The sequence below is a fragment of the Piliocolobus tephrosceles genome, chromosome 15 (assembly GCF_002776525.5).
Source record: "Piliocolobus tephrosceles isolate RC106 chromosome 15, ASM277652v3, whole genome shotgun sequence".
In the NCBI taxonomy this organism is placed as follows: domain Eukaryota; kingdom Metazoa; phylum Chordata; class Mammalia; order Primates; family Cercopithecidae; genus Piliocolobus; species Piliocolobus tephrosceles.
The window spans coordinates 105,248,775-105,267,381 of record NC_045448.1 but is presented as its reverse complement, the minus strand read 5'-3'; the positions used below and the strand labels follow the sequence as shown (position 1 = coordinate 105,267,381).

The 18,607-nt window shown below is 44.0% G+C and overlaps 1 protein-coding gene across 1 annotated transcript; it reads right to left on the bottom strand.

The window, feature by feature from the left end:
• Nucleotides 1-6,134: 6,134 nt before the first annotated feature.
• On the bottom strand, nt 6,135-17,620 carry LYG2 (lysozyme g2). Its single transcript, XM_023211286.1, has 6 exons — nt 17,541-17,620; nt 16,431-16,498; nt 10,556-10,696; nt 9,144-9,340; nt 7,877-8,015; nt 6,135-6,371 (listed from the first exon to the last, which is right to left on the bottom strand). The coding sequence occupies exons 2-6, from the start codon at nt 16,471-16,473 to the stop codon at nt 6,253-6,255; spliced, it is 639 nt and encodes a 212-aa protein (XP_023067054.1). The 5' UTR covers nt 16,474-16,498; nt 17,541-17,620; the 3' UTR covers nt 6,135-6,252.
• Nucleotides 17,621-18,607: the final 987 nt, after the last annotated feature.

Below are 18,607 nucleotides of genomic sequence, written 5' to 3'. Positions count from 1 at the left end.
CAAAAAAAAAAATAAAAAACAAATAAATAAAAAATAAATTTAAAAAAGATAAATAGCTAGACGACCTTGGCACCACCACCTGGCCCTGGTGGTTAAAATAATAATGATAATATTAACCCCTGACCAAAACTACTAGTGTTATCTGTAAATTCCAGACATTGTATGAGGAAGCACTGTAAAACTTTTTGTTCTGTTAGCTGATGCATGTAGCCCCTCGTCACGTTTTCCACGCATGCTTGATTTATTATGACCCTTTTACATGGATCCCTTAAAGTTGTAAGCCTTTAAAAAGGCCACGTATTTCTTCTTCAGGGAGCTCGTTTCTTAAGACGCGAGTCTGCCGACGCTCCTGGCCGAATAAAAAAACCTCTTTCTTCTTTAATCCGGTGTCTGAGGAGTTTTGTCTGCGGCTCGTCCTGCTACACCAGCACTTTGGGAGGCCGAGGTGGGTGGATCACCTGAGGTCAGGAGTTTGAGACCAGCCTGGCCAACATGGTGAAACCCCATCTCTATTCTAAATAGAACAACAACAACAACAACAAAAAAAACACCTGGGCGTGGTGGCGCTTGCCTATAGTCCTGGCTACCTGGGGCTGAGGCAGGAGAATCACTTGAACCTGGGAGATGGAGGTTGCAATAAGCCGAGATCACGCCATTGGACTCCAGCCTGGGCAACAAGAGTGAAGCTCCGTCTCAAAAAAAAGAAAGAAAGAAAGTGTGTAAAGCAAATATTGACAGAAGCAAAACAAAGAAGAAAAAGAAAGAGGAGAGTCGTGGGACTTGTCCCAGCAGGGTGGAAAACTTTAGATGGTTATTAAGAAATGGGATGAATAAAATGGATATTGATGGATTAAAACAAAGGATTTAACACAGCACTACCAAAGGTTGAGCAGGCCCAAGAGACCCCCTGTTGGTCCCTCAACATTAAGGGGTTCCAAACAAACCTACTCTACTCCAGTTTAGAGACATTTAAAAAGCCAAAGGCAAAGTTTATCATGAGAAACCTGACCAGCAATCGCTGTGACAGTTGTTAGCAGGTTCATCAAGATGAAGATTGACAAAAGGGTCACAGTCCCTTGGCTCTACTCCTCCTCAGTGGGGACCCAAAGCCTTATGTACATCAGTAGGTAAAACGGTTGGGAGGAGTGGGGTGTGGAGAAAAGGTTACTGGGACTCAATACAGGAACCCCCAGCACTGTGGTACCAAAACCTATTGATGAAGCCCTGAGGCAGGCTGCAGTTAGAATGAGGGAACAGTAAAAGGTAAGGGTTGATAGGATCATGAAAGGTGGAACGCTTAAACAGACTGTAGGTAAAGAAGCTGTGTGTCCTTTACCTGAATGTTTTATGGGATGGCTGGGGGACACTTTCTTTTTGAGATGGAGTCTCGCCCTGTTGCCCAGGCTGGAGTGCAGTGGCACGATCTCGGCTCACTGCAACCTCTGCCTCCCAGGTTCAAACGATTCTCCTGCCTCAGCCTCCCCAGTAGCTGGGATTACAGGTGCATGCCACCACACCGAGCTAATTTTTGTATTTTTAGTAGAGATGGGGTTTCACCGTGTTGGCCAGGCTAATCTCAAACTACTGACCTCAGGTGATCCGCCCACCTCAACCTCCCGAAGTGCTGGGATTACAGGTGTGAGCCACCACACCCGGCCTAACACTTCTTAATACCTAGTATTGTAACACCCAAAGCTGTTAATTAAGTCCTAATGGAGGCCACAGTTAGGAATGTAGTGGTTGATGGTATTAAAGTCTGTAGGCGAATTGGTGTTTTTCAGCAGGCTTCATGAGAACTGCTTGCGTGTGTCTCTTACCTGATTGTGTTATGGGAATGGATATTGTGTATGCCTGGGAATGTTTCCCCTACCTAGTATTGTAAAACAGAAGGCATCACAGCACACAGCACTTCAGTCATCCGTGTGGAGAGTGTTCTTAGAGGTCACCAGTGTGGAAGCTGAGGCTTCCTCCCCTTGCTTCCCCTGCACCATGCTGCAGAGACCAAACACCTGTTTCTTATTAGGTCACAGTTCTCTCAGCAGGTGAGGCATTAACGGCCAAGAAAAAGAAAGGATGAGACTATAATCATGAATAAGTCTAGCAAGGGAAATATTTTTAGGTGTTTTTATTTTTTTGTTGTTTTTGTTCTTTTTTTTCTTTTTCTTTTTCTTTTTTTTTTTTTTTTGCTTTGGAAACTGTTAGTCCAAACTGCACCATTTTGTAAAACCCCCAGCCATTTTGCAGACCTTGGTCAAAGTGAAACATTCCACAGGGGGTCAGGCACACCTGCCCAACCGCCTGACTCCCTTATTCTATTCTGCTGGAAGAAAGTGTAAGGAACCTCACGCTGCATCAGAACACCAAACTGCCTAATCACGGGAACACGTTATCAACGTTTTCCCAGGCAGCAGGCCATGCCCCCTGTTCCAGACCCCTCCCGCCCAGCCTATCGTTGCCCCAGCCTGTAAGCAGCGGTGGACACTGGCATTAACCTGGGCCCCCACCTCTGCAGGTCTCATGCTGGACATAAAGCCTGCATTCGCTGTAGAGCCACCACTCTCTCCGTGTCTTTCTTAAACCCTCGCCTTCCCTTAAAACCTAACAAAAACTATCCATAAGACAATTTTTCCTCATCCTCCAGTAAGAATCTTAAGTTTTGCTTGTTTTGGTTTGGTTTTGGGGTTTTTTGTTTGTTTGAGACAAGGTTTTACTTTGCTGTCCAGGCTGAAGTAAAGTGGTGCAATCATGACACTGCAGCCTCGACCTCCCCGGGCTCAGGTGATTCTCCCCGATCAAACCTCCTAAGTAGCTGGGACTGCAGGCGTGTGATACCATGCCTGGGTAATTTTTGTATTTTTTGTAGAGATAGGGTTTTGCCATGTTGCCCAGGCTGATCTTGAACTCCTGGGCTCAAGCAATCCTCCTGTGTTGGCCTCCCAAAGTGCTGGGATTACAGGCGTGAGCCACCACGCCTGGCCTAAGAACTTGGTTTTTGGACAACTATAAAAGTGCTGTTTTACCTAATAGGATGTAGACACGTAATAATTCATAATGCCTGAACGGGGCACAGGCAAAAAATATAAAGAAAATTGAGAATGACTGGATATCATATCTAATGGTGCCACGTTTGTGTCTAACATCTTTGACATGGTTCTCAGCAACTCTCTGGGAATCAGCTGTTGAGCTAGATGGAGATGGGAAGAGGATAAAGACAGAGATAGTTGGCTGGGTGAGGTGGTTCACGTCTGAAATCCCAGCACTTTGGGAGGCCAAGGCGGATGGATCACCTGAGGTCAGGAGTTTGAGACCAGCCTGACCAACATGGAGAAACCCCGTCTCTACAAAAAATACAAAAAAAATTTAGCTGGGCGTGGTGGCACATGCCTGTAATCCCAGCTACTCGGGATGCTGAGGCAGGAGAATCGCTTGAACCCAGGAGGCGGAGGTTGTGGTGAGCCGAGATTCCACCACTGCACTCCAGCCTCGGCAACAAGAGCGAAATTCCATTTAAAAAAAAAAAGACTTGGATAGTTGTATTATATCTAATTATTAATTCTAACAGGTTGTGGAGAAGCTTGGCATGAAAATCATGAGGTATAATGAAGTTTGTGTATTATTTCCAGATTGTTCTTACCATGTGGTTAAGTCACAGATGAAAACAAGCAATGTTTGAAGGATAGTCCCAGCCTCCAGATGTACCTAATCCTGGTGAAGCCGGTGCTGTTAGCACCCTCCCATGTCCGTGGGCCTTTTAGAATTTTCAGCTGATTTCCAACTACCGGTATTTGTACCTCTGTTCCTACAGCCCCTTTTCCTTAGAAATATGTGTTGCATGCCGGGCTCGGTGGCTCAAGCCTGTAATCCCAGCACTTTGGGAGGCCGAGACGGGCGGATCACGAGGTCAGGAGATCGAGACCATCCTGGCTAACACGGTGAAACCCCGTCTCTACTAAAAACTACAAAAAACTAGCCGGGCGAGGTGGCGGCGCCTGTAGTCCCAGCTACCCGGGAGGCTGAGGCAGGAGAATGGCATGAACCCGGGAGGCGGAGCTTGCAGTGAGCTGAGATCCAGCCACAGCACTCCAGCCTGGGCGACAGAGCGAGACTCCGTCTCAAAAAAAAAAAAAAAAAAGAAATATGTGTTGCCTATTTGCAAGGCAAACCAGAGTAGCAAAGAATTGATACCTCCCAAAGCCCTACGGGCAGATCCCTCAACCAACGGCTCTCAAGAGTTGATGTATAAATGCCCCAGCTCGTTGTACCTTGGGCAGAATAATTCTGTGGTGTGGGTTTTGCACCATTCCTAGCAGTAATCCTACAAGGTTGAGCTCAAGTACCCACCGTGGTAGCTGGCTTGATGACACGTTTTATTGGCTGTCCTACTGTCCCTGTGTCATCCAGCCACCTCATACCAGCGTTCCAAAACAAACTACCCACACTGGAATCCTTGCCTCAAGTTCTGCTTCTGGGGAATCAAACTAAGACGACTTGAATGTGAGGTCTCCCACGGGACATCTCTCGGCTTCCTAGTCATAAAGAGATCACTGGGGGAATACATTCGGGGAACTCGTGAGTGTACTATTTCTTGTTTTTCAAATTACCTGAAAGTGATCTCATCGAGATGTACTTTATTGTTTCAGTAGTGACATTGAAGGGGCTAGTGATTAGATGAAATTGATGCATATGAGGGAAAGCCCAAAATAAGTCATTCCTGAGCAAAGTGAACATCTGAAGGGCATCCTGGATGGCCCACACGCGGGGAGGATAATACGAATATTTAACACCTGGTGCAGCACGGGCCTCAGCCAGCCATACAAACTGCCGGCCTACCTGTTGAGAGGCTGCCACACAAACTGACCATTGGCCTGCCCGGTGAAACAAGGATTCCTGGTTCTGCCCGGGTCAAGTCTTCAGGCTGGGTTGAGAAGTCAGCGGGCAAAGAAGGATTTACTCGGCTTTCTCCAAGGGGGCTCCGAGGCAGGTGAGTCTGATTTTGATTCCTTCTCAGAAACAGAAGTGACGGACTGAAACATTCATTGAACATCTCCAAAGGGAGTTAAAGGCCCAGCAGGGCCACATCGTCACGCGTCCACTTTACACTCCAACATGTTATCACTTGTGTCCTCTCCTGACTATGGAAGTTAAGGCCACAAACAGCACACAGTTTCCTTCCAGAGAGTTGTCTCTTCTCCGTTGTGGGTAGTGTGAGCAAGACCAAGGTAGCAAAATAGCCAAGGGGTAGGTGTATATGTGACCAAGATAAATAGCTCCGAGCCTCTCCTGGCACTAGGAAAGTGACGCAGAATGATGATGTAATCAGAAACGGTGTTTGGAGTACGTGTATGAGGAGATTGGTGAGGTGCTAATTCATTCACTTACTGGGGATACTGCAAAGTATGGTTAACCCATTCCTGCTACCCAGACCCCAGAGTCGCCTGGTGTCTCTTCATCTCCTTGACCTTCTCAGTTGGTTCTGTTAGGCTTCCAGTAATTTCCTTGTATTGCTTAAAATTTCTATAAGTGGTTACTTTTGCTTGCAACCAAAGAACCATGATTGATTTGGGTCCTACATGCTTATCTTCAGCCATGTTTTGTGAGGGGTGGATCCCGTGAAAGAAAGTGTGTGGTAGCAACTCCTGAAAACAAGAAAAGCCAGTCCCTGGATCTTCACAAACAAAAGGAAACACAGGAGGTTGCTGTGGGTTTGAAGGACTTGGTGTATGTAACTTGAATGACAGCTTCACCTCAGTTGGCTCTCAGTTTCCTATGCAGCTAGAATTCCATCCTTGTTTCCTCCATTGTCCCATGCGTTGGCTGGCCTATGAGTCAGGAACTTCTCCTAAGCAAAGCCCAAGTGGTTTGGGCAGATACTGGGGAAAGGACAAAGGCTCAGGTGAGGCTTACTTAACTTGTTAGCAATTCTGGTAGACAGGGAGCAGGTGGGCATTGGAATCACAGGCTAAAATGAAGCCTGGCTGGAATACGTAGGGGCCACTTGCCATGATACTCACATTTACTACAAAGTAATTATATATGTCCGTTTCCTGGGAAGCATATTGTGAACTGGATGGATTTCTTTTATTTTTCTTTCCTTTTTTTAATTCTTATTTTCATTCAGAAAATTGGGAAATGAATTTTCTTTCATGATTTTAATGATTTCTTTGCCAGTGTTGAATACAGCACATTCACGTAAAACTCTCAAAGGCGGCCATCTGAGCACTCTGCCAGCCTGGCCCACCCACAGAACTTTGCCTAGAAGCTTTGTCTTTTATAGAACTTAGCTCGGGCAATGATATCGTTGACGAAGTCATTGTCTGTGTCCGCTGGGGTGGCAATCGCTTCAGTTCCTGACTTAAAAGCTGAGAGACCACCTGAAATGAAACACAGAGTTAAGCTCAAATATTAACTCTCAGTAGAAATAAGCAATGAGCATTGCCAAGATGTTAGCTCTCCAGGCAAATCTTCCAAAGCAGGCAGTCCCAAATCCTCCTCCCTCTCTCTCCCTTTCTGAAAGGACACGCTACCCCAAGAATCACTGGGAAAATTCCAGATTGCTTTCTTTCTCTTTTTCCAAAGTCTTTGGTTTTTTTGTTGCAAAAATCAGATTTGCTTTTTTATGTAATCCAGGCCTGGCAGAACTAGACCCCCAGTACATCCTCTGCTGAAAATGCTTGTAACATTCTCTCATTTATACAATAATTCACTCATCTATTCACTCACTCATTTGTTCATTCAGGAAGTGTTTTTCAAGCACCTACTATGTGCCGGGAGAGATCCCACACTAACTACAAGGTACCCAAGACACACTTATTTCTTTGGGTACGTGTACATATGTGTGTGTATGCTATTTTACCCTAGAATTTTATCTTTAGTAGTTACGTATGTGTTTAACATAATTGCGCTCTGCTCTGATATCCAGAGAAAAAGATGCCTGGTCATGATCCCTGCCTTCAAGGACCTTGAAGTCGAGACTAGAATCTGTTCTGATTAAGGCCAGTAGAGTGTGGAGAACATAACATGGGCAGATAGGGGGTAAACCTAACAGGAATTGATGTGGTTGGGTGTGAAGAGAGAAGGAACCAGAGAGCCTAAGAAAGCAATCTGGTGTTCAGGCTGCGATGACTGGCTATGTTATGGTGCCTCCAAGACACATAAAACGCAGAAGAAAGAGCAAATGTATAGTGGGAGGTTAGTGAGTTAATTCCATCTGGGATATGCTGAACTTGAGGGGCTCTGTGATCAGCCAAGCAGCGATTTCCACTTGGATACGCAGCACCTGAAGTCCTGAGAATACTCAGAGTGAAATTGTTCAGACAATTTGGAAAGTTGTTGACAGTTTCTTACAACAGGAAAAAAACTATGAGAGGTAGGCAAACATATATATATGTGTGTGTGTGTGTGTGTGTGTTTTGTTTGTTTGTTTGTTTGTTTTGAGAGATGGGGTCTCACTCTGTCTCTCTGGCTGGAGTGCAGTGATGTAATCAATGCTCACTGCAGCCTCAACCTCCCAGGCACAAGCAATCCTCCTGGCTCAGCCTCCTGAGTACTGGGACTGGAGTGTGTCACCATGCCCAGCTAACTTTTTCTTTTCTTTTTTGTAGAAACAGGTGTCACTATGTTTCAAGGTATCACTCAATAGCTCAATAAGCAATGAATAAGCACCCCAATGTTCTGCAGAAGGGGAAATGGAGGTTGAGGATGGAGGACCACTCAAAGTAACTCTGTGGTTCAGGGAATGCGAATGCAGCCTCTAGACAGCTCCTCCCAGGGCCACTGCTGACCCCATGGAAATGCTCCCAAGGAGTCTCAGGTCACACTGGCCTTGAGTGGTCTTATTCATTGCTCATTTAAACAAAGTGCTCAGAATACAGCCTACCTCTGAGGTGCTGAGCAGCACTCCACGTGGGGAATTTTTTCTGGATTGCCTTAATTCTCTCTGTGAGAATCCCAGTGGCCTGTGAAAGATGCTCTTTGCTGTCCCAGGCACCAACAGGGTGGTATGTTTGTTTATCAAGCTAGAAAATTCAGATAATAAAGTCAGCGTCTGGATGAGGTAACACATTTTTCTGCCGTTCCTAATTTCCTCTCCTGGTATTCAAGTCATAGATACCGGCCTTTATCCCCAAAGAGTCAATTCTATTGTTCTTTCTTTCATAGAGATGAGAGTCAGAGAAACAAAGTAAGGTTTGGGAGAAATGGACATGGCATAGTTTTAGCTAAACATTCTAATATACAAAAAAAATGTTAAAGTTGTTTTGAAACAAATAACACCTAAAGTGTACACATTTATAGTAAGAAATAATTATCTAATTCAGACAAAAATTTGTTTCTAACTGGGAAGGCCAGAAGTCTGTATTTCTGTAGACAATTTAAAATCAAGCCTGGAAGCAAATATCCAGATAATTTGGATCCCCTTCCTCCGGTTTACCCAAAGGAACTAGTTGTTTCAAGTAGAGCTCATTATACCATGTTTTGATCCACATGGATGAAATGTACTACTTCACAAACCCCAAGAGGACACCTGTAATGACAGTGCTGTTTATAAGATTTTCTCAGTTTTAGTGTATTACATATTATTTATCACAAAATTGTAGTTATGAAACTCCTAAAATACTTTTTAAAGGATATCTAATAATGAATAAGCCTTGAATGACATAAAAAGATGTGTTACAGGAATCCCAGATCAAATTATGCTGGAGTGGCCGGGTGCAGTGGCTCACGCTTGTAATCCCAGAACTTTGGGAGACTGAGGCGGGTGGATCACCTGAGGTCAGGAGTTCAAGACCAGCCTGGCCAACAAAGTGAAATCCCATCTCTACTAAAAATACAAAAAATTAGCTAGGCATGGTGGCGTGTGCCTGTAATCCCAGCTACTCAGGAGGCTGAGGCAGGAGACTCACTTGAACCCGGGAGTGGAGGTTGCAGTGAGCCAAGATCACGCCATTGCACTCCAGCCTGGGCAACAAGAGTGAAACTCCATCCCCAAAAAAAAAAAGAAAAGAAAAAAAATTATGCTGAAGTACCTGTAGCCAGATGCCAGGGTATTTTGGGGTTTGGAAGCACTGCAAATGGATTTCTAGTTGAGGCTGAGCTTCTGTGAGGAGGGATGAAGTGGGGCTGATAGAAAGTTTCTAGCTAAATACCTGCATCAAGCCAAATTTAAGCCCCCTGTGGTCCCAGCCATCTTGCAGGACAGATCCGCCATGACTTTCCCGGGAGATGATGGCTGCAATGACAGCAGGGTCCACACAGTGTCTCTGCCCGACTTCTTTGATCAGAGTCTGGTAAGGTTTTATGGCCCTCAGATCCATCTCAGCAAACATTTCAGAACCACGGATCCCTACATCAATAGAAAAGAAACTGTTTTTCTGGGCATGGTAGTGTGTGCCTGAAGTCAGTCCCTGCTACTCAGGAGGCTAAAGCAGGAGGATCGCTTGAACCCAGGAGGAGTTTGAAACCAACCTGGGCATCATAGCGACAGCCCAACTCAAAAAAAAAAAAAAAAAAAAAAAAAAAGAAAAGAAAAGAAAAGAAACCGTTTCTTCTACTTCAGAAGAAAACCATTTTTTAAAATTTGCTAAGTTAGCCACAGCCTCTGATCACTGCTAATAGCTTGGGACAGCCATTCTAAGATATCCTTTTGATCTCTGACTGCAGAAACAGACAGGTCCACAACCCCCAACAGGTGCCGCTTCTGCTGTTTTTTCTCCTTCAAATTGCTCATGCCTGTAATCCCAGCACTTTGGGAGGCCGAGGTGGACGGATCACTTGAGGTCAGGAGTTCAAGACCAGCCCGGCCAACATGGTGAAACCCTGTCTCTACTAAAAATACAAAAATGAGCCGGACATGGTGGCAGGCACCTGTAACCCCAGCTACTCAGGAGGCTGAGGCAGGAGAATCGCTTGAACCTGGGAGGCGGAGGTTGTAGTGAGCCGAGATCATGCCATCGCACTCCAGCCTGGGTGACAAAGTAAGACTCTGTCACACACACAAAAAATTCTGCCACACTGGTGCACTGGGAAGCCTCTTGGACTAGGAGTCAGCCAATGTATGTTTCAGCCTGGCTCTGCCACTAGCTGGTTCTGTGCTATTGGGAAGTACCCCCTCCTTGCTGAGTCTCTGGGCTCTGATTTGTAAATTGAGGGGTTGGGGTCCGATGTGACCTTGTGGTTGCTGCCAGCTCCGACACCCTAAAACCAGGTTAACATGATGAAGAAGACTTTGGAACAGTATTGCTTCAAATGCTCATGGGTAACATGAAGCAAACACAGCAGCACCACCCAAAAATCAAAGCCAAAGTCTAATATTTATTCAAGCAGTAGTTTCACTACATGGAAACAAACACAGCTGGACAAGGTTTGGAAAGAATGAGGGTGAAAAACGAAAAGAAGCGGGTTGTTAGATTGGTCAGGATTGTGTTTTTTGCTCATTTTTTATTTTGGTACTATTGTCATAATGATGATTATACCTTTTCAAAATTAAGTGACTTCCTAAGAAATAATCTGGAAACGATGAAAGGGGAAAAGCCAGATGTTTGCTCTGCCTTTCACTTACCGCAGTTCATCACATTGTTTGCATCACAAGTGGCCCCAGAGGTCTTCATGGTCATGATGTCCCCGTAGCAGCCGTGGTACAGGCGCGGATGTAGGTGAGGGTTCATTGAGTGGGTGAAGGGGTACGAGCCCCTGGAAGTGCCTAGAGGCGGAAGCATAACTCACATGAATCCTGTGAGAAGATACTGCTTGGGTTGCTGCAATAAACATCACTGAACCAAAGGCGGAAGGCCACACACAGAACTCCCCAACTCTCCTGTTGCCATTATTTGTTCATCAGACAGAAGATCTCCGTGCCTACTCTGCTCCGACCTTTTGTTTTGTTTTGTATTAACACAGCACTTAATCCAAAAACACCATGCAAAATATTATGAAATTCATCTCTTATAGATCCTAAATACATATGCAGTCTGTTTTTTTTTTTTTTTTTTTTTTTTTTTTTTTTTTTTTTGAGACGGAGTCTCGCTCTGTCCACCAGGCTGGTGTGCAGTGGCGCTATCTCGGCTCACTGCAAGCTCCGCCTCCCGGGTTCCCGCCGTTCTCCTGCCTCAGCCTCCCGAGTAGCTGGGACTACAGGCGCCCACCAGGGCGCCACCAGGGCGCCCGGCTTTTTTTTGTATTTTTAGTAGAGACGGGGTTTCACCGTGGTCTCGATCTCCTGACCTTGTGATCCGCCCGCCTCGGCCTCCCAAAGTGCTGGGATTACAGGCGTGAGCCACCGCGCCCGGCCTTTTCCTTTGTTTTTTAGAGACAAGGTCTTGCTCTGTTGTCCAGGCTGGAGTTTAGTGACATGATCATAGCTGGCTACAGGCACCAACACCTGGGCTCAAACGACTCTCCCACCCCAGCCTCCTGAGTAGCTGGAACCACAGGCGCACATCACCAGGCCTGGCTTATTTTATCTTTTTGTAGAGATGGGGTTTTGCTATGTTGCCCAAGCTAGTCTCAAACTCCTGGGCTCAAGCGATCCTCTCTCCTTGGCCTCCCAAAGGATTACAGGCACTGTAGTCATACCATACTGTATGTCAGAATTAAAACTGACAGAAGGTTTTTAAGCAGGAAACTTGAGAGCTTTTGTTTTGTTTTTTAAGATTCAGCAGGTACATGTGCAGGTTTGTTACATGGGCATATTGTGTGATGCTGAAGATTGGCAAATATTGATCCTTCACCCAAATAGTGAACACAGTACCTGATGTGTAGTTTTCAACCCTTGCCTCCCTTCCTCCCTCTCTCCCTTCTTGTAGGGCCCCCAGTGTCTATCGTTTTGAGAGGAATTTTAAAACATTTCTGACACAAATGCTTCTGGGAATGTTAACATCTGGATTAACCATTTGCCTTTGTTTAGAAAGATAAGAAAGAAGGGTACCATAACAATTTAAATATATTCTTATTTTATATCATTTACTGTGAAGGTGAGTACCTATGTATGTCTGTTTAATAAAATGAGAAGTAAAAATTGAATTTGCCAAAATGATTTAAGTCAAATCTATTCTTGTTTTTTTGTTCTGTCATTAAAAAGTGAGTTTCTGTCCAAGTCTACCTGTTAAAGGAGAGGCAGAGCTTTTGCTAAAGGAGATACAAGGTTATTTTCTGTAATGCTGAAAAGTTTGTTCTGTTTCAAGGGCTGTTAATTTGTACCTTAAGAGTCCAAATACTTGTTATAAGACAGTACTTTGGGCTGGATGTGGTGGCTCATGCCTAGAATCCCAGCACTTTGAGAGGCTAAGGCAGGAGGATTGCTTGAGCCTGGGAGTTCGAGACCAGCCTATGCAACATGGCAAAATTCGTTTCTACGAAAAATACAAAACTTAGCCTGGTGTAGTGGCACATGCCAGTAGTCCCAGCTGTGTGGGAGACTGAGACAGGAAGATTGATTGAACCCGGGAGGTCGAGGCTGCAGTGAGCTTTGATGGTGCCACTGCACTCCAGCCTGGGGAACAGAACAAGACCCTGTCTCAAATCTCAAAAAAAAAAAAAAAAAAAAGTATTTGTTAAAATGTTTGATGTAAAAAAATAGAATCTGGCTGGGCGTGGTGGCTCACACCTGTAATCCCAGCACTTTGGGAGGCCGAGGCAGGAGGATCACCTGAGGTTGGGAGTTCGAGACCAGTATGACCAACATGGAGAAACCTCGTCTCTACTAAAAATACAAAATTAGCCAGGCGTGGTGGTGCATGCCTGTAATCCCAGCTACTTGGGAGGCTGAGGCAGGAGAATCACTTGAACCCGGGAGGAGGAGGATGCAGTGAGCCGAGATCATGCCATTGCACTCCAGCCTGGGCAAAAAGAGCAAAACTCTGTCTCAAAAAAAAAAAAATAGAATGTAACCACTCCTCCCACCTCTGCTACTGCCATGGTTCCAACCAGCATCATTGCTCGTCTGGACTCTCCTAACAGCCTCCTAACTGACCTCCCTGATTCACTCTTGCAGCCGATCCTCTACCTAGCAGACAGTGGCCCTGTGGGAATATGCATGGGCTGCTATCAGTCTTCTCTCTTAACCTCCCAGTGGCTTTCTCCTCCTTTAGGGGAATAGCCAAGTCCATCCTGCAGCCTCCAGGACCTGCTAGATCCGGCCCTCTGCTCCTGTTCCTACTTCTCCTTCCCTTTGCTCACTGTCCTCCAGCCACAGTCTTCCTTGTGCTTATCCTTCAACACGCCAGGCAGGTTTCTGCCTCAAAGCCTTTATGTTTGTGGTTCGTTTTGTCTAGAATGCTGTTCCTCCAGGTATCTACATGATCATGTCTTCAGGTCTCTGTCCAAATATCACCTTATCAGCAGAATATATAGACAGTTTATAGACAAAAAAAGAAAATGGTCCTTAAACATATAAAAGATGTTAAACCACACTCAAAAGAAGAGAAAGGCCACATTAAAACATCATTATGACAGCATTTTCCAACTCTTTAGTTGGCAAGAGCCCAAAGGTTTGATAATATGCTCTGTGGGAGAGGTTGTGAGGAAATAGGCTGTCTCACACATTGCTGTGGAACACAGTTTTGCAATAGGCTGTTCATCCCAGCACTGTTTATAACAGCAAAGGACTGCAAACAACACAAACGTCATTAATGTAGGGACTGGTTGAGTAAGTGATGCTACGTCCACAGTGGAGTACTATGCAACTGCAAAAGGAAAGAGTAAGACCTGTATGTACTCCTGTAAAATTCCAGGGACAAAATAGTATTTATAGAATTGTACTCTTTGTGTAAGAAAGGGGAGAAAATACAATTGTATATTTTGTGTGATTTGCTCATATTTTCAAAAGAAACAATACAAGGATGAATGAAAATCTGGTAAAAATTGTTAGTTATGGAGAGGGTAAGAGGAAGGTAAAGGGAACAGAGATAGAGGATAGACTAACTGTATCTTTTAAAAAGTTTTTATTTTGGAACCATGTAAATGTTACCATAAATTTTAAAATCAAATAGGGAAAAAAGGAATCATAAAAAAGAAAAACAAATGAACATAACTCTATAACAAATTGAAAGATTAATAAACACACAGAGGAGAATTATCTCAAGTGACTTTAAAATATATCCATATAAGTGTATACCACTACATAGGAATACATCCTATGAACATAAATAATCACAAGAAAATCTTAAATTATATTTACTGTCTCATTATTGGTTGGTAATACTGTCACAGTTATTTTGACACTATTGTAGGTAAATAAGTAATAATGCTAATGTCATTAGAACTAGGATTTTTAGTGTAAGATAGCAGAGGTACAAATATAAAACTGATGTAAAATGCTTGCATTCTTAAATATAAATGTGAAATATCTGAATGCATAATTGTTTTTCTTTTAAAACTATATTTTTTCTAGTTCTCACCACTGAAAATACCTGAAATAAATGACAACTCCATAGCAATGGAGCACTTTTGCTTCCCACACTGTGGTCTCTAAATACCATTTCCTGCTAAGAGGAACCAGCGCTCCTCAGAATAATGGCTGATTGCTAGCCTGGGGCAGAAAATGTTCAAGATGAACCAGGAACATCTTTTTGTGCTAGAGCTGGTCCTTATATGTTAGAGACACATCAAAAATTTTTACAGGTGAAATGTTTTTATCTCCCTTCTTTCCTCTCACTCTTTCCCTCTCTCTTCCTTTTTTCCTCTCACTCTCTTTCTGTTCGTTCCTCTCACTAGAAGATAAATTTCATTAGGTCAGATGCTAGATGTTTTTCTCTGCTATATCCTCCTCAGCACCTGGAACAATGCTTGGCACAAAGTGGACATTTAATAAATATTTGCTGAATAGAAGAATGGATAGTTGGATGGATGAAGGAATGAGACAGAAAGGGATTGTTTAAATAATCTGGATCAACTGTCCCTATATCGACAGGTTCAACGTCATTTCACTGGGAGGCAGTCTTTGCCAGCTCACTGTGTGGCCCACAGATCACAGGCATCAAAGTTACCATACATGCTTATTAAAAATCCTTATCACTGGGCCAGGCACAGTGGCTCACTCCTGTAATCCCAGGACTTTGGGAAGCTGAGGTGGGCAGATCACGAGGTCAGGAGATCAAGACCATCCTGGCTAACCCAGTGAAACCTCATCTCTACTAAAATACAAAAAAATTAGCTGGGCATGGTGGTGGGCACCTGTAGTCCCAGCTACTCGAGAGGCTGAGGCAGGAGAATGGTGTGAACCCGGGAGGTGGAGCTTGCAGTGAGCCGAGATTGCGCCACTGCACTCCAGTCTGGGTGACGTCTCAAAAAAAAAAAAAAAAAGTTTATCACTGGGCTCTTCACACCAGATCTACTGAACCAGAATCTTGCAGTATAAGGCTAAAGAACCTGCACTTTACCCAGCATTCCCAGTTGACTCTTACACATAAAGTTTATGAACCACTGCTTTAAGGGAACTGGAATATGACCATGGGCCCTACACTGCTTGTGTAGGCATTACAAACACACAAGTCCTTTTTAAATTAAGAGTCACTTTTCAGCTATACACAGCTAATATGGTAGCTCATAATTAATCTGCTAGCTATTTAACTCTGCTCTCACCTGGCAATTTAAAAAGGAGTAAAAATTTGAAACTAGGTTGCCCTGCTTTTGACCATAAGTGACTGGAAATTATTTTTGGGTAGCCTTGTCTTTCCAAATTTAGAATTAAACATTTTAGAAACACTTTCTTTTCAGTCACCATTCTATAACTAAAGACAACTTGAACATTGTTCATAATGGCTTGTCATTTTGCTTAGGTCAAAGTTTTAACATTCTCTTGTTCAAGATCTCTCACCAACTCACCAACCTATCTTTCCAGCCTTCCCCTGAGAAATCCCCTCTTCTGTCCAGGCCACACCGACCCAAAGACTTTTCATTCATTTCTGCCTCTCCTCTTTTACTGAAATCATTCTTCCCATCCAGCAGGCTCTTCCCTTTTCTTATTAAATCACCAAGCATTCTTCAGTTGACACGTCCCCCACAAAAGCCTTTCACATCTGAGCATTCTAGTTGGATGTGAGCTCTTCCTCCCAAACCTTTCTCAGACTAGTGCTTTTTTCCCACCAACACACATTGAACTCTCATCCACTGCTTGGCATTGATAATTTTCTCTTCATGTGTTTTGCTTCCAAGACACTGTTCCATATACCTCTCAGTAAGATATCCAGTCTGATAGGTGCATTGTCAGACAGGAAGTAAGCAGACCAATAAATATTAGATTATTTGAAATTCCCATAGATCCTGTTTTTCACCTGCTAAGGTTAATTATAGAAATAATAGTTGATTAATGGCCAAGCTGGTCAGAATGAGAGCTCACTCTTCCATTGCAGGTAATCATTGCTCTTTCTGATTCATATTGTGCTGGAGGTTTCTGTGGACACCCTGTGAACAATGCTAAATCTCAGCCAGTGACTTACCAATGAGGGCAATTAGTCCCCAGAACACCACAGAGGATAACATGGCGGGGAATCTGATCTCCCAGGACCTGCTCTGATTTGAAATAGAAACTGGTTAATTTTAAAACTTGAAAATTTCCTAGAGAAAAATTTGCATTGTTATTTTTAAAAGTTCAGAGTTATTTCCAATCCACTATTCATTTCCCAGTTTCAAGATAGTATTCTCACAGGCTCATACATGGTTTGTTAGCACACTCTCTTTCCTAAGCATAAACTCCCAACTCACTTCAATCCAATTTCATATTGACATGGACCATGCATATCTTGCGTATGTAACCAGATATTCACTCCCATCCCATCTCTAAGCTTGGTAACCCCACAATTTTATTCCCTTTCTTTTTTTTTTTTTTTGAGACAGAGTCTGGCTCTGTCGCCCAGGCTGGAGTGCAGTGGCCGGATCACAGCTCACTGCAAGCTCTGCCTCCCGGGTTTACGCCATTCTCCTGCCTCAGCCTCCCGAATAGCTGGGACTACAGGTGCCCGCCACCTCGCCCGGCTAGATTTTTGTATTTTTTTAGTAGAGACGGAGTTTCACCGTGTTAGCCAGGATGGTCTTGATCTCCTGACCTCGTGATCTGCCTGTCTCGGCCTCCCAAAGTGCTGGGATTACAGGCTTGAGCCACAGCGCCCGGCCTTTGTTCCCTTTCTTTAAAAAAAAAAAAACTGATCTTTCATTCTAGTTATTCGCCCTACCCCTGCCTTCAAGGATCAGTTTTGGTTTTTCATTTGTTTGTTTAGAAATGGGATCTTGCGCTGTCACCCAGGCTGGAGGGCAGTGGCATAATCATAGCTCACTATGGCCTCAAACTCCTGCGCTCAGGCGATCCTCCCACCTCAGCCTCCCGAGTAGCTGGGGCCACATATGTGCACCACCATGCCTGCGTGTTTCTATTCTTACACTAGGGTCTCTGTAGGGAAAACAAAATAAAACAAAATACCAACAGGAGCGTCAAAGAACGTGACTTAAAAGAGGTTTCCTCTGCTCCATTTCTTCCTCAATCAACTCTATTCTTGGTTTCATTCAAATGGTAACTTACAAGTTTTACAAGATATAAGAAGGCCAGCACTAACCTTGTTTGCAACCTTACAGAGAAAATCTCCCCTCTCTGTTTGCAAATGTCTTCTGTACTCAGCAGCAAACCACACTTCAAGCTTTTCCAAAGCGGTGGCCTTTGTCCTGTAACATAGGTTTAACAATTGGAGAATCCATTAGTCAGTAGATCACTGCGTACCTGGCTTCAACCGAGTAGACATCAGTGTGGCTCTACTGCTGTGGAGGAAGCTTTTAAACACCAGCAGGAAGACTCACCTGGCTTTTCTCACCTTCTTCCTGTACCAGCAATCATTAGAGGAGCTTTATATATGGTTTAAAACCCTCTCTTTAAACCATTGACCTCATTAGGCCTGGTTATAATAGTACTTAGGAGTTAGGTGACCCCATTAATAAGAGGATTTCAAAGGGTTGATTAACCACTATTAATTAATCTAATGAACCCCCAGGTTGCTCAGGAGGCATATTTTGATAGATTGTTTCTAGATAGCTAAAATTGTGCCAAACAGCTTCTAAATTTGCAAATAAGAAACAGATAATTCGCTTTAAATAAGAAAACAGGAAATACTAGCAATTTTTATTCTGGGATTGGTTATTTACCTGAAATGCTGAGTCTCCTGCTCTTTGTTCCCCATTCTGATGTCACATGATCCCCATACCAATATGTCACATGATCTCAAGCCACTATGTCACATGATCATGATAGGTGAACTTGGCTCCTTACTCCAATCCCACTTCTGACAAACAGGTGCAAGTGTGGTCACCCGCTCTGGGAGATCAGTGCAAAACCAGGGAGTAGCAACGTGTCTGCTCATTTGTCCATCCTTGCTAAGGATATGGGAAAAAAGGATAGAGCCAGGGATGAAAACTTCTTCAAGAAGAGAGTATCTTTCTTCAAGCTTATGTCCAAAGGAAGACAGGAAACTCATTGTGCAGCCCCAGGAACAGGAAATGGAAGGGAGGTTCTTGAAACAGGCAAAGCACATCGCGCGGAGGGGAGGAAGAAGTCTGGTCTGGGTCCTTCCACAAGCGTGACCAGTTTCTCAGACTGCACACAGTCCTCCCCCACATCCACCGAGTGAAGAAA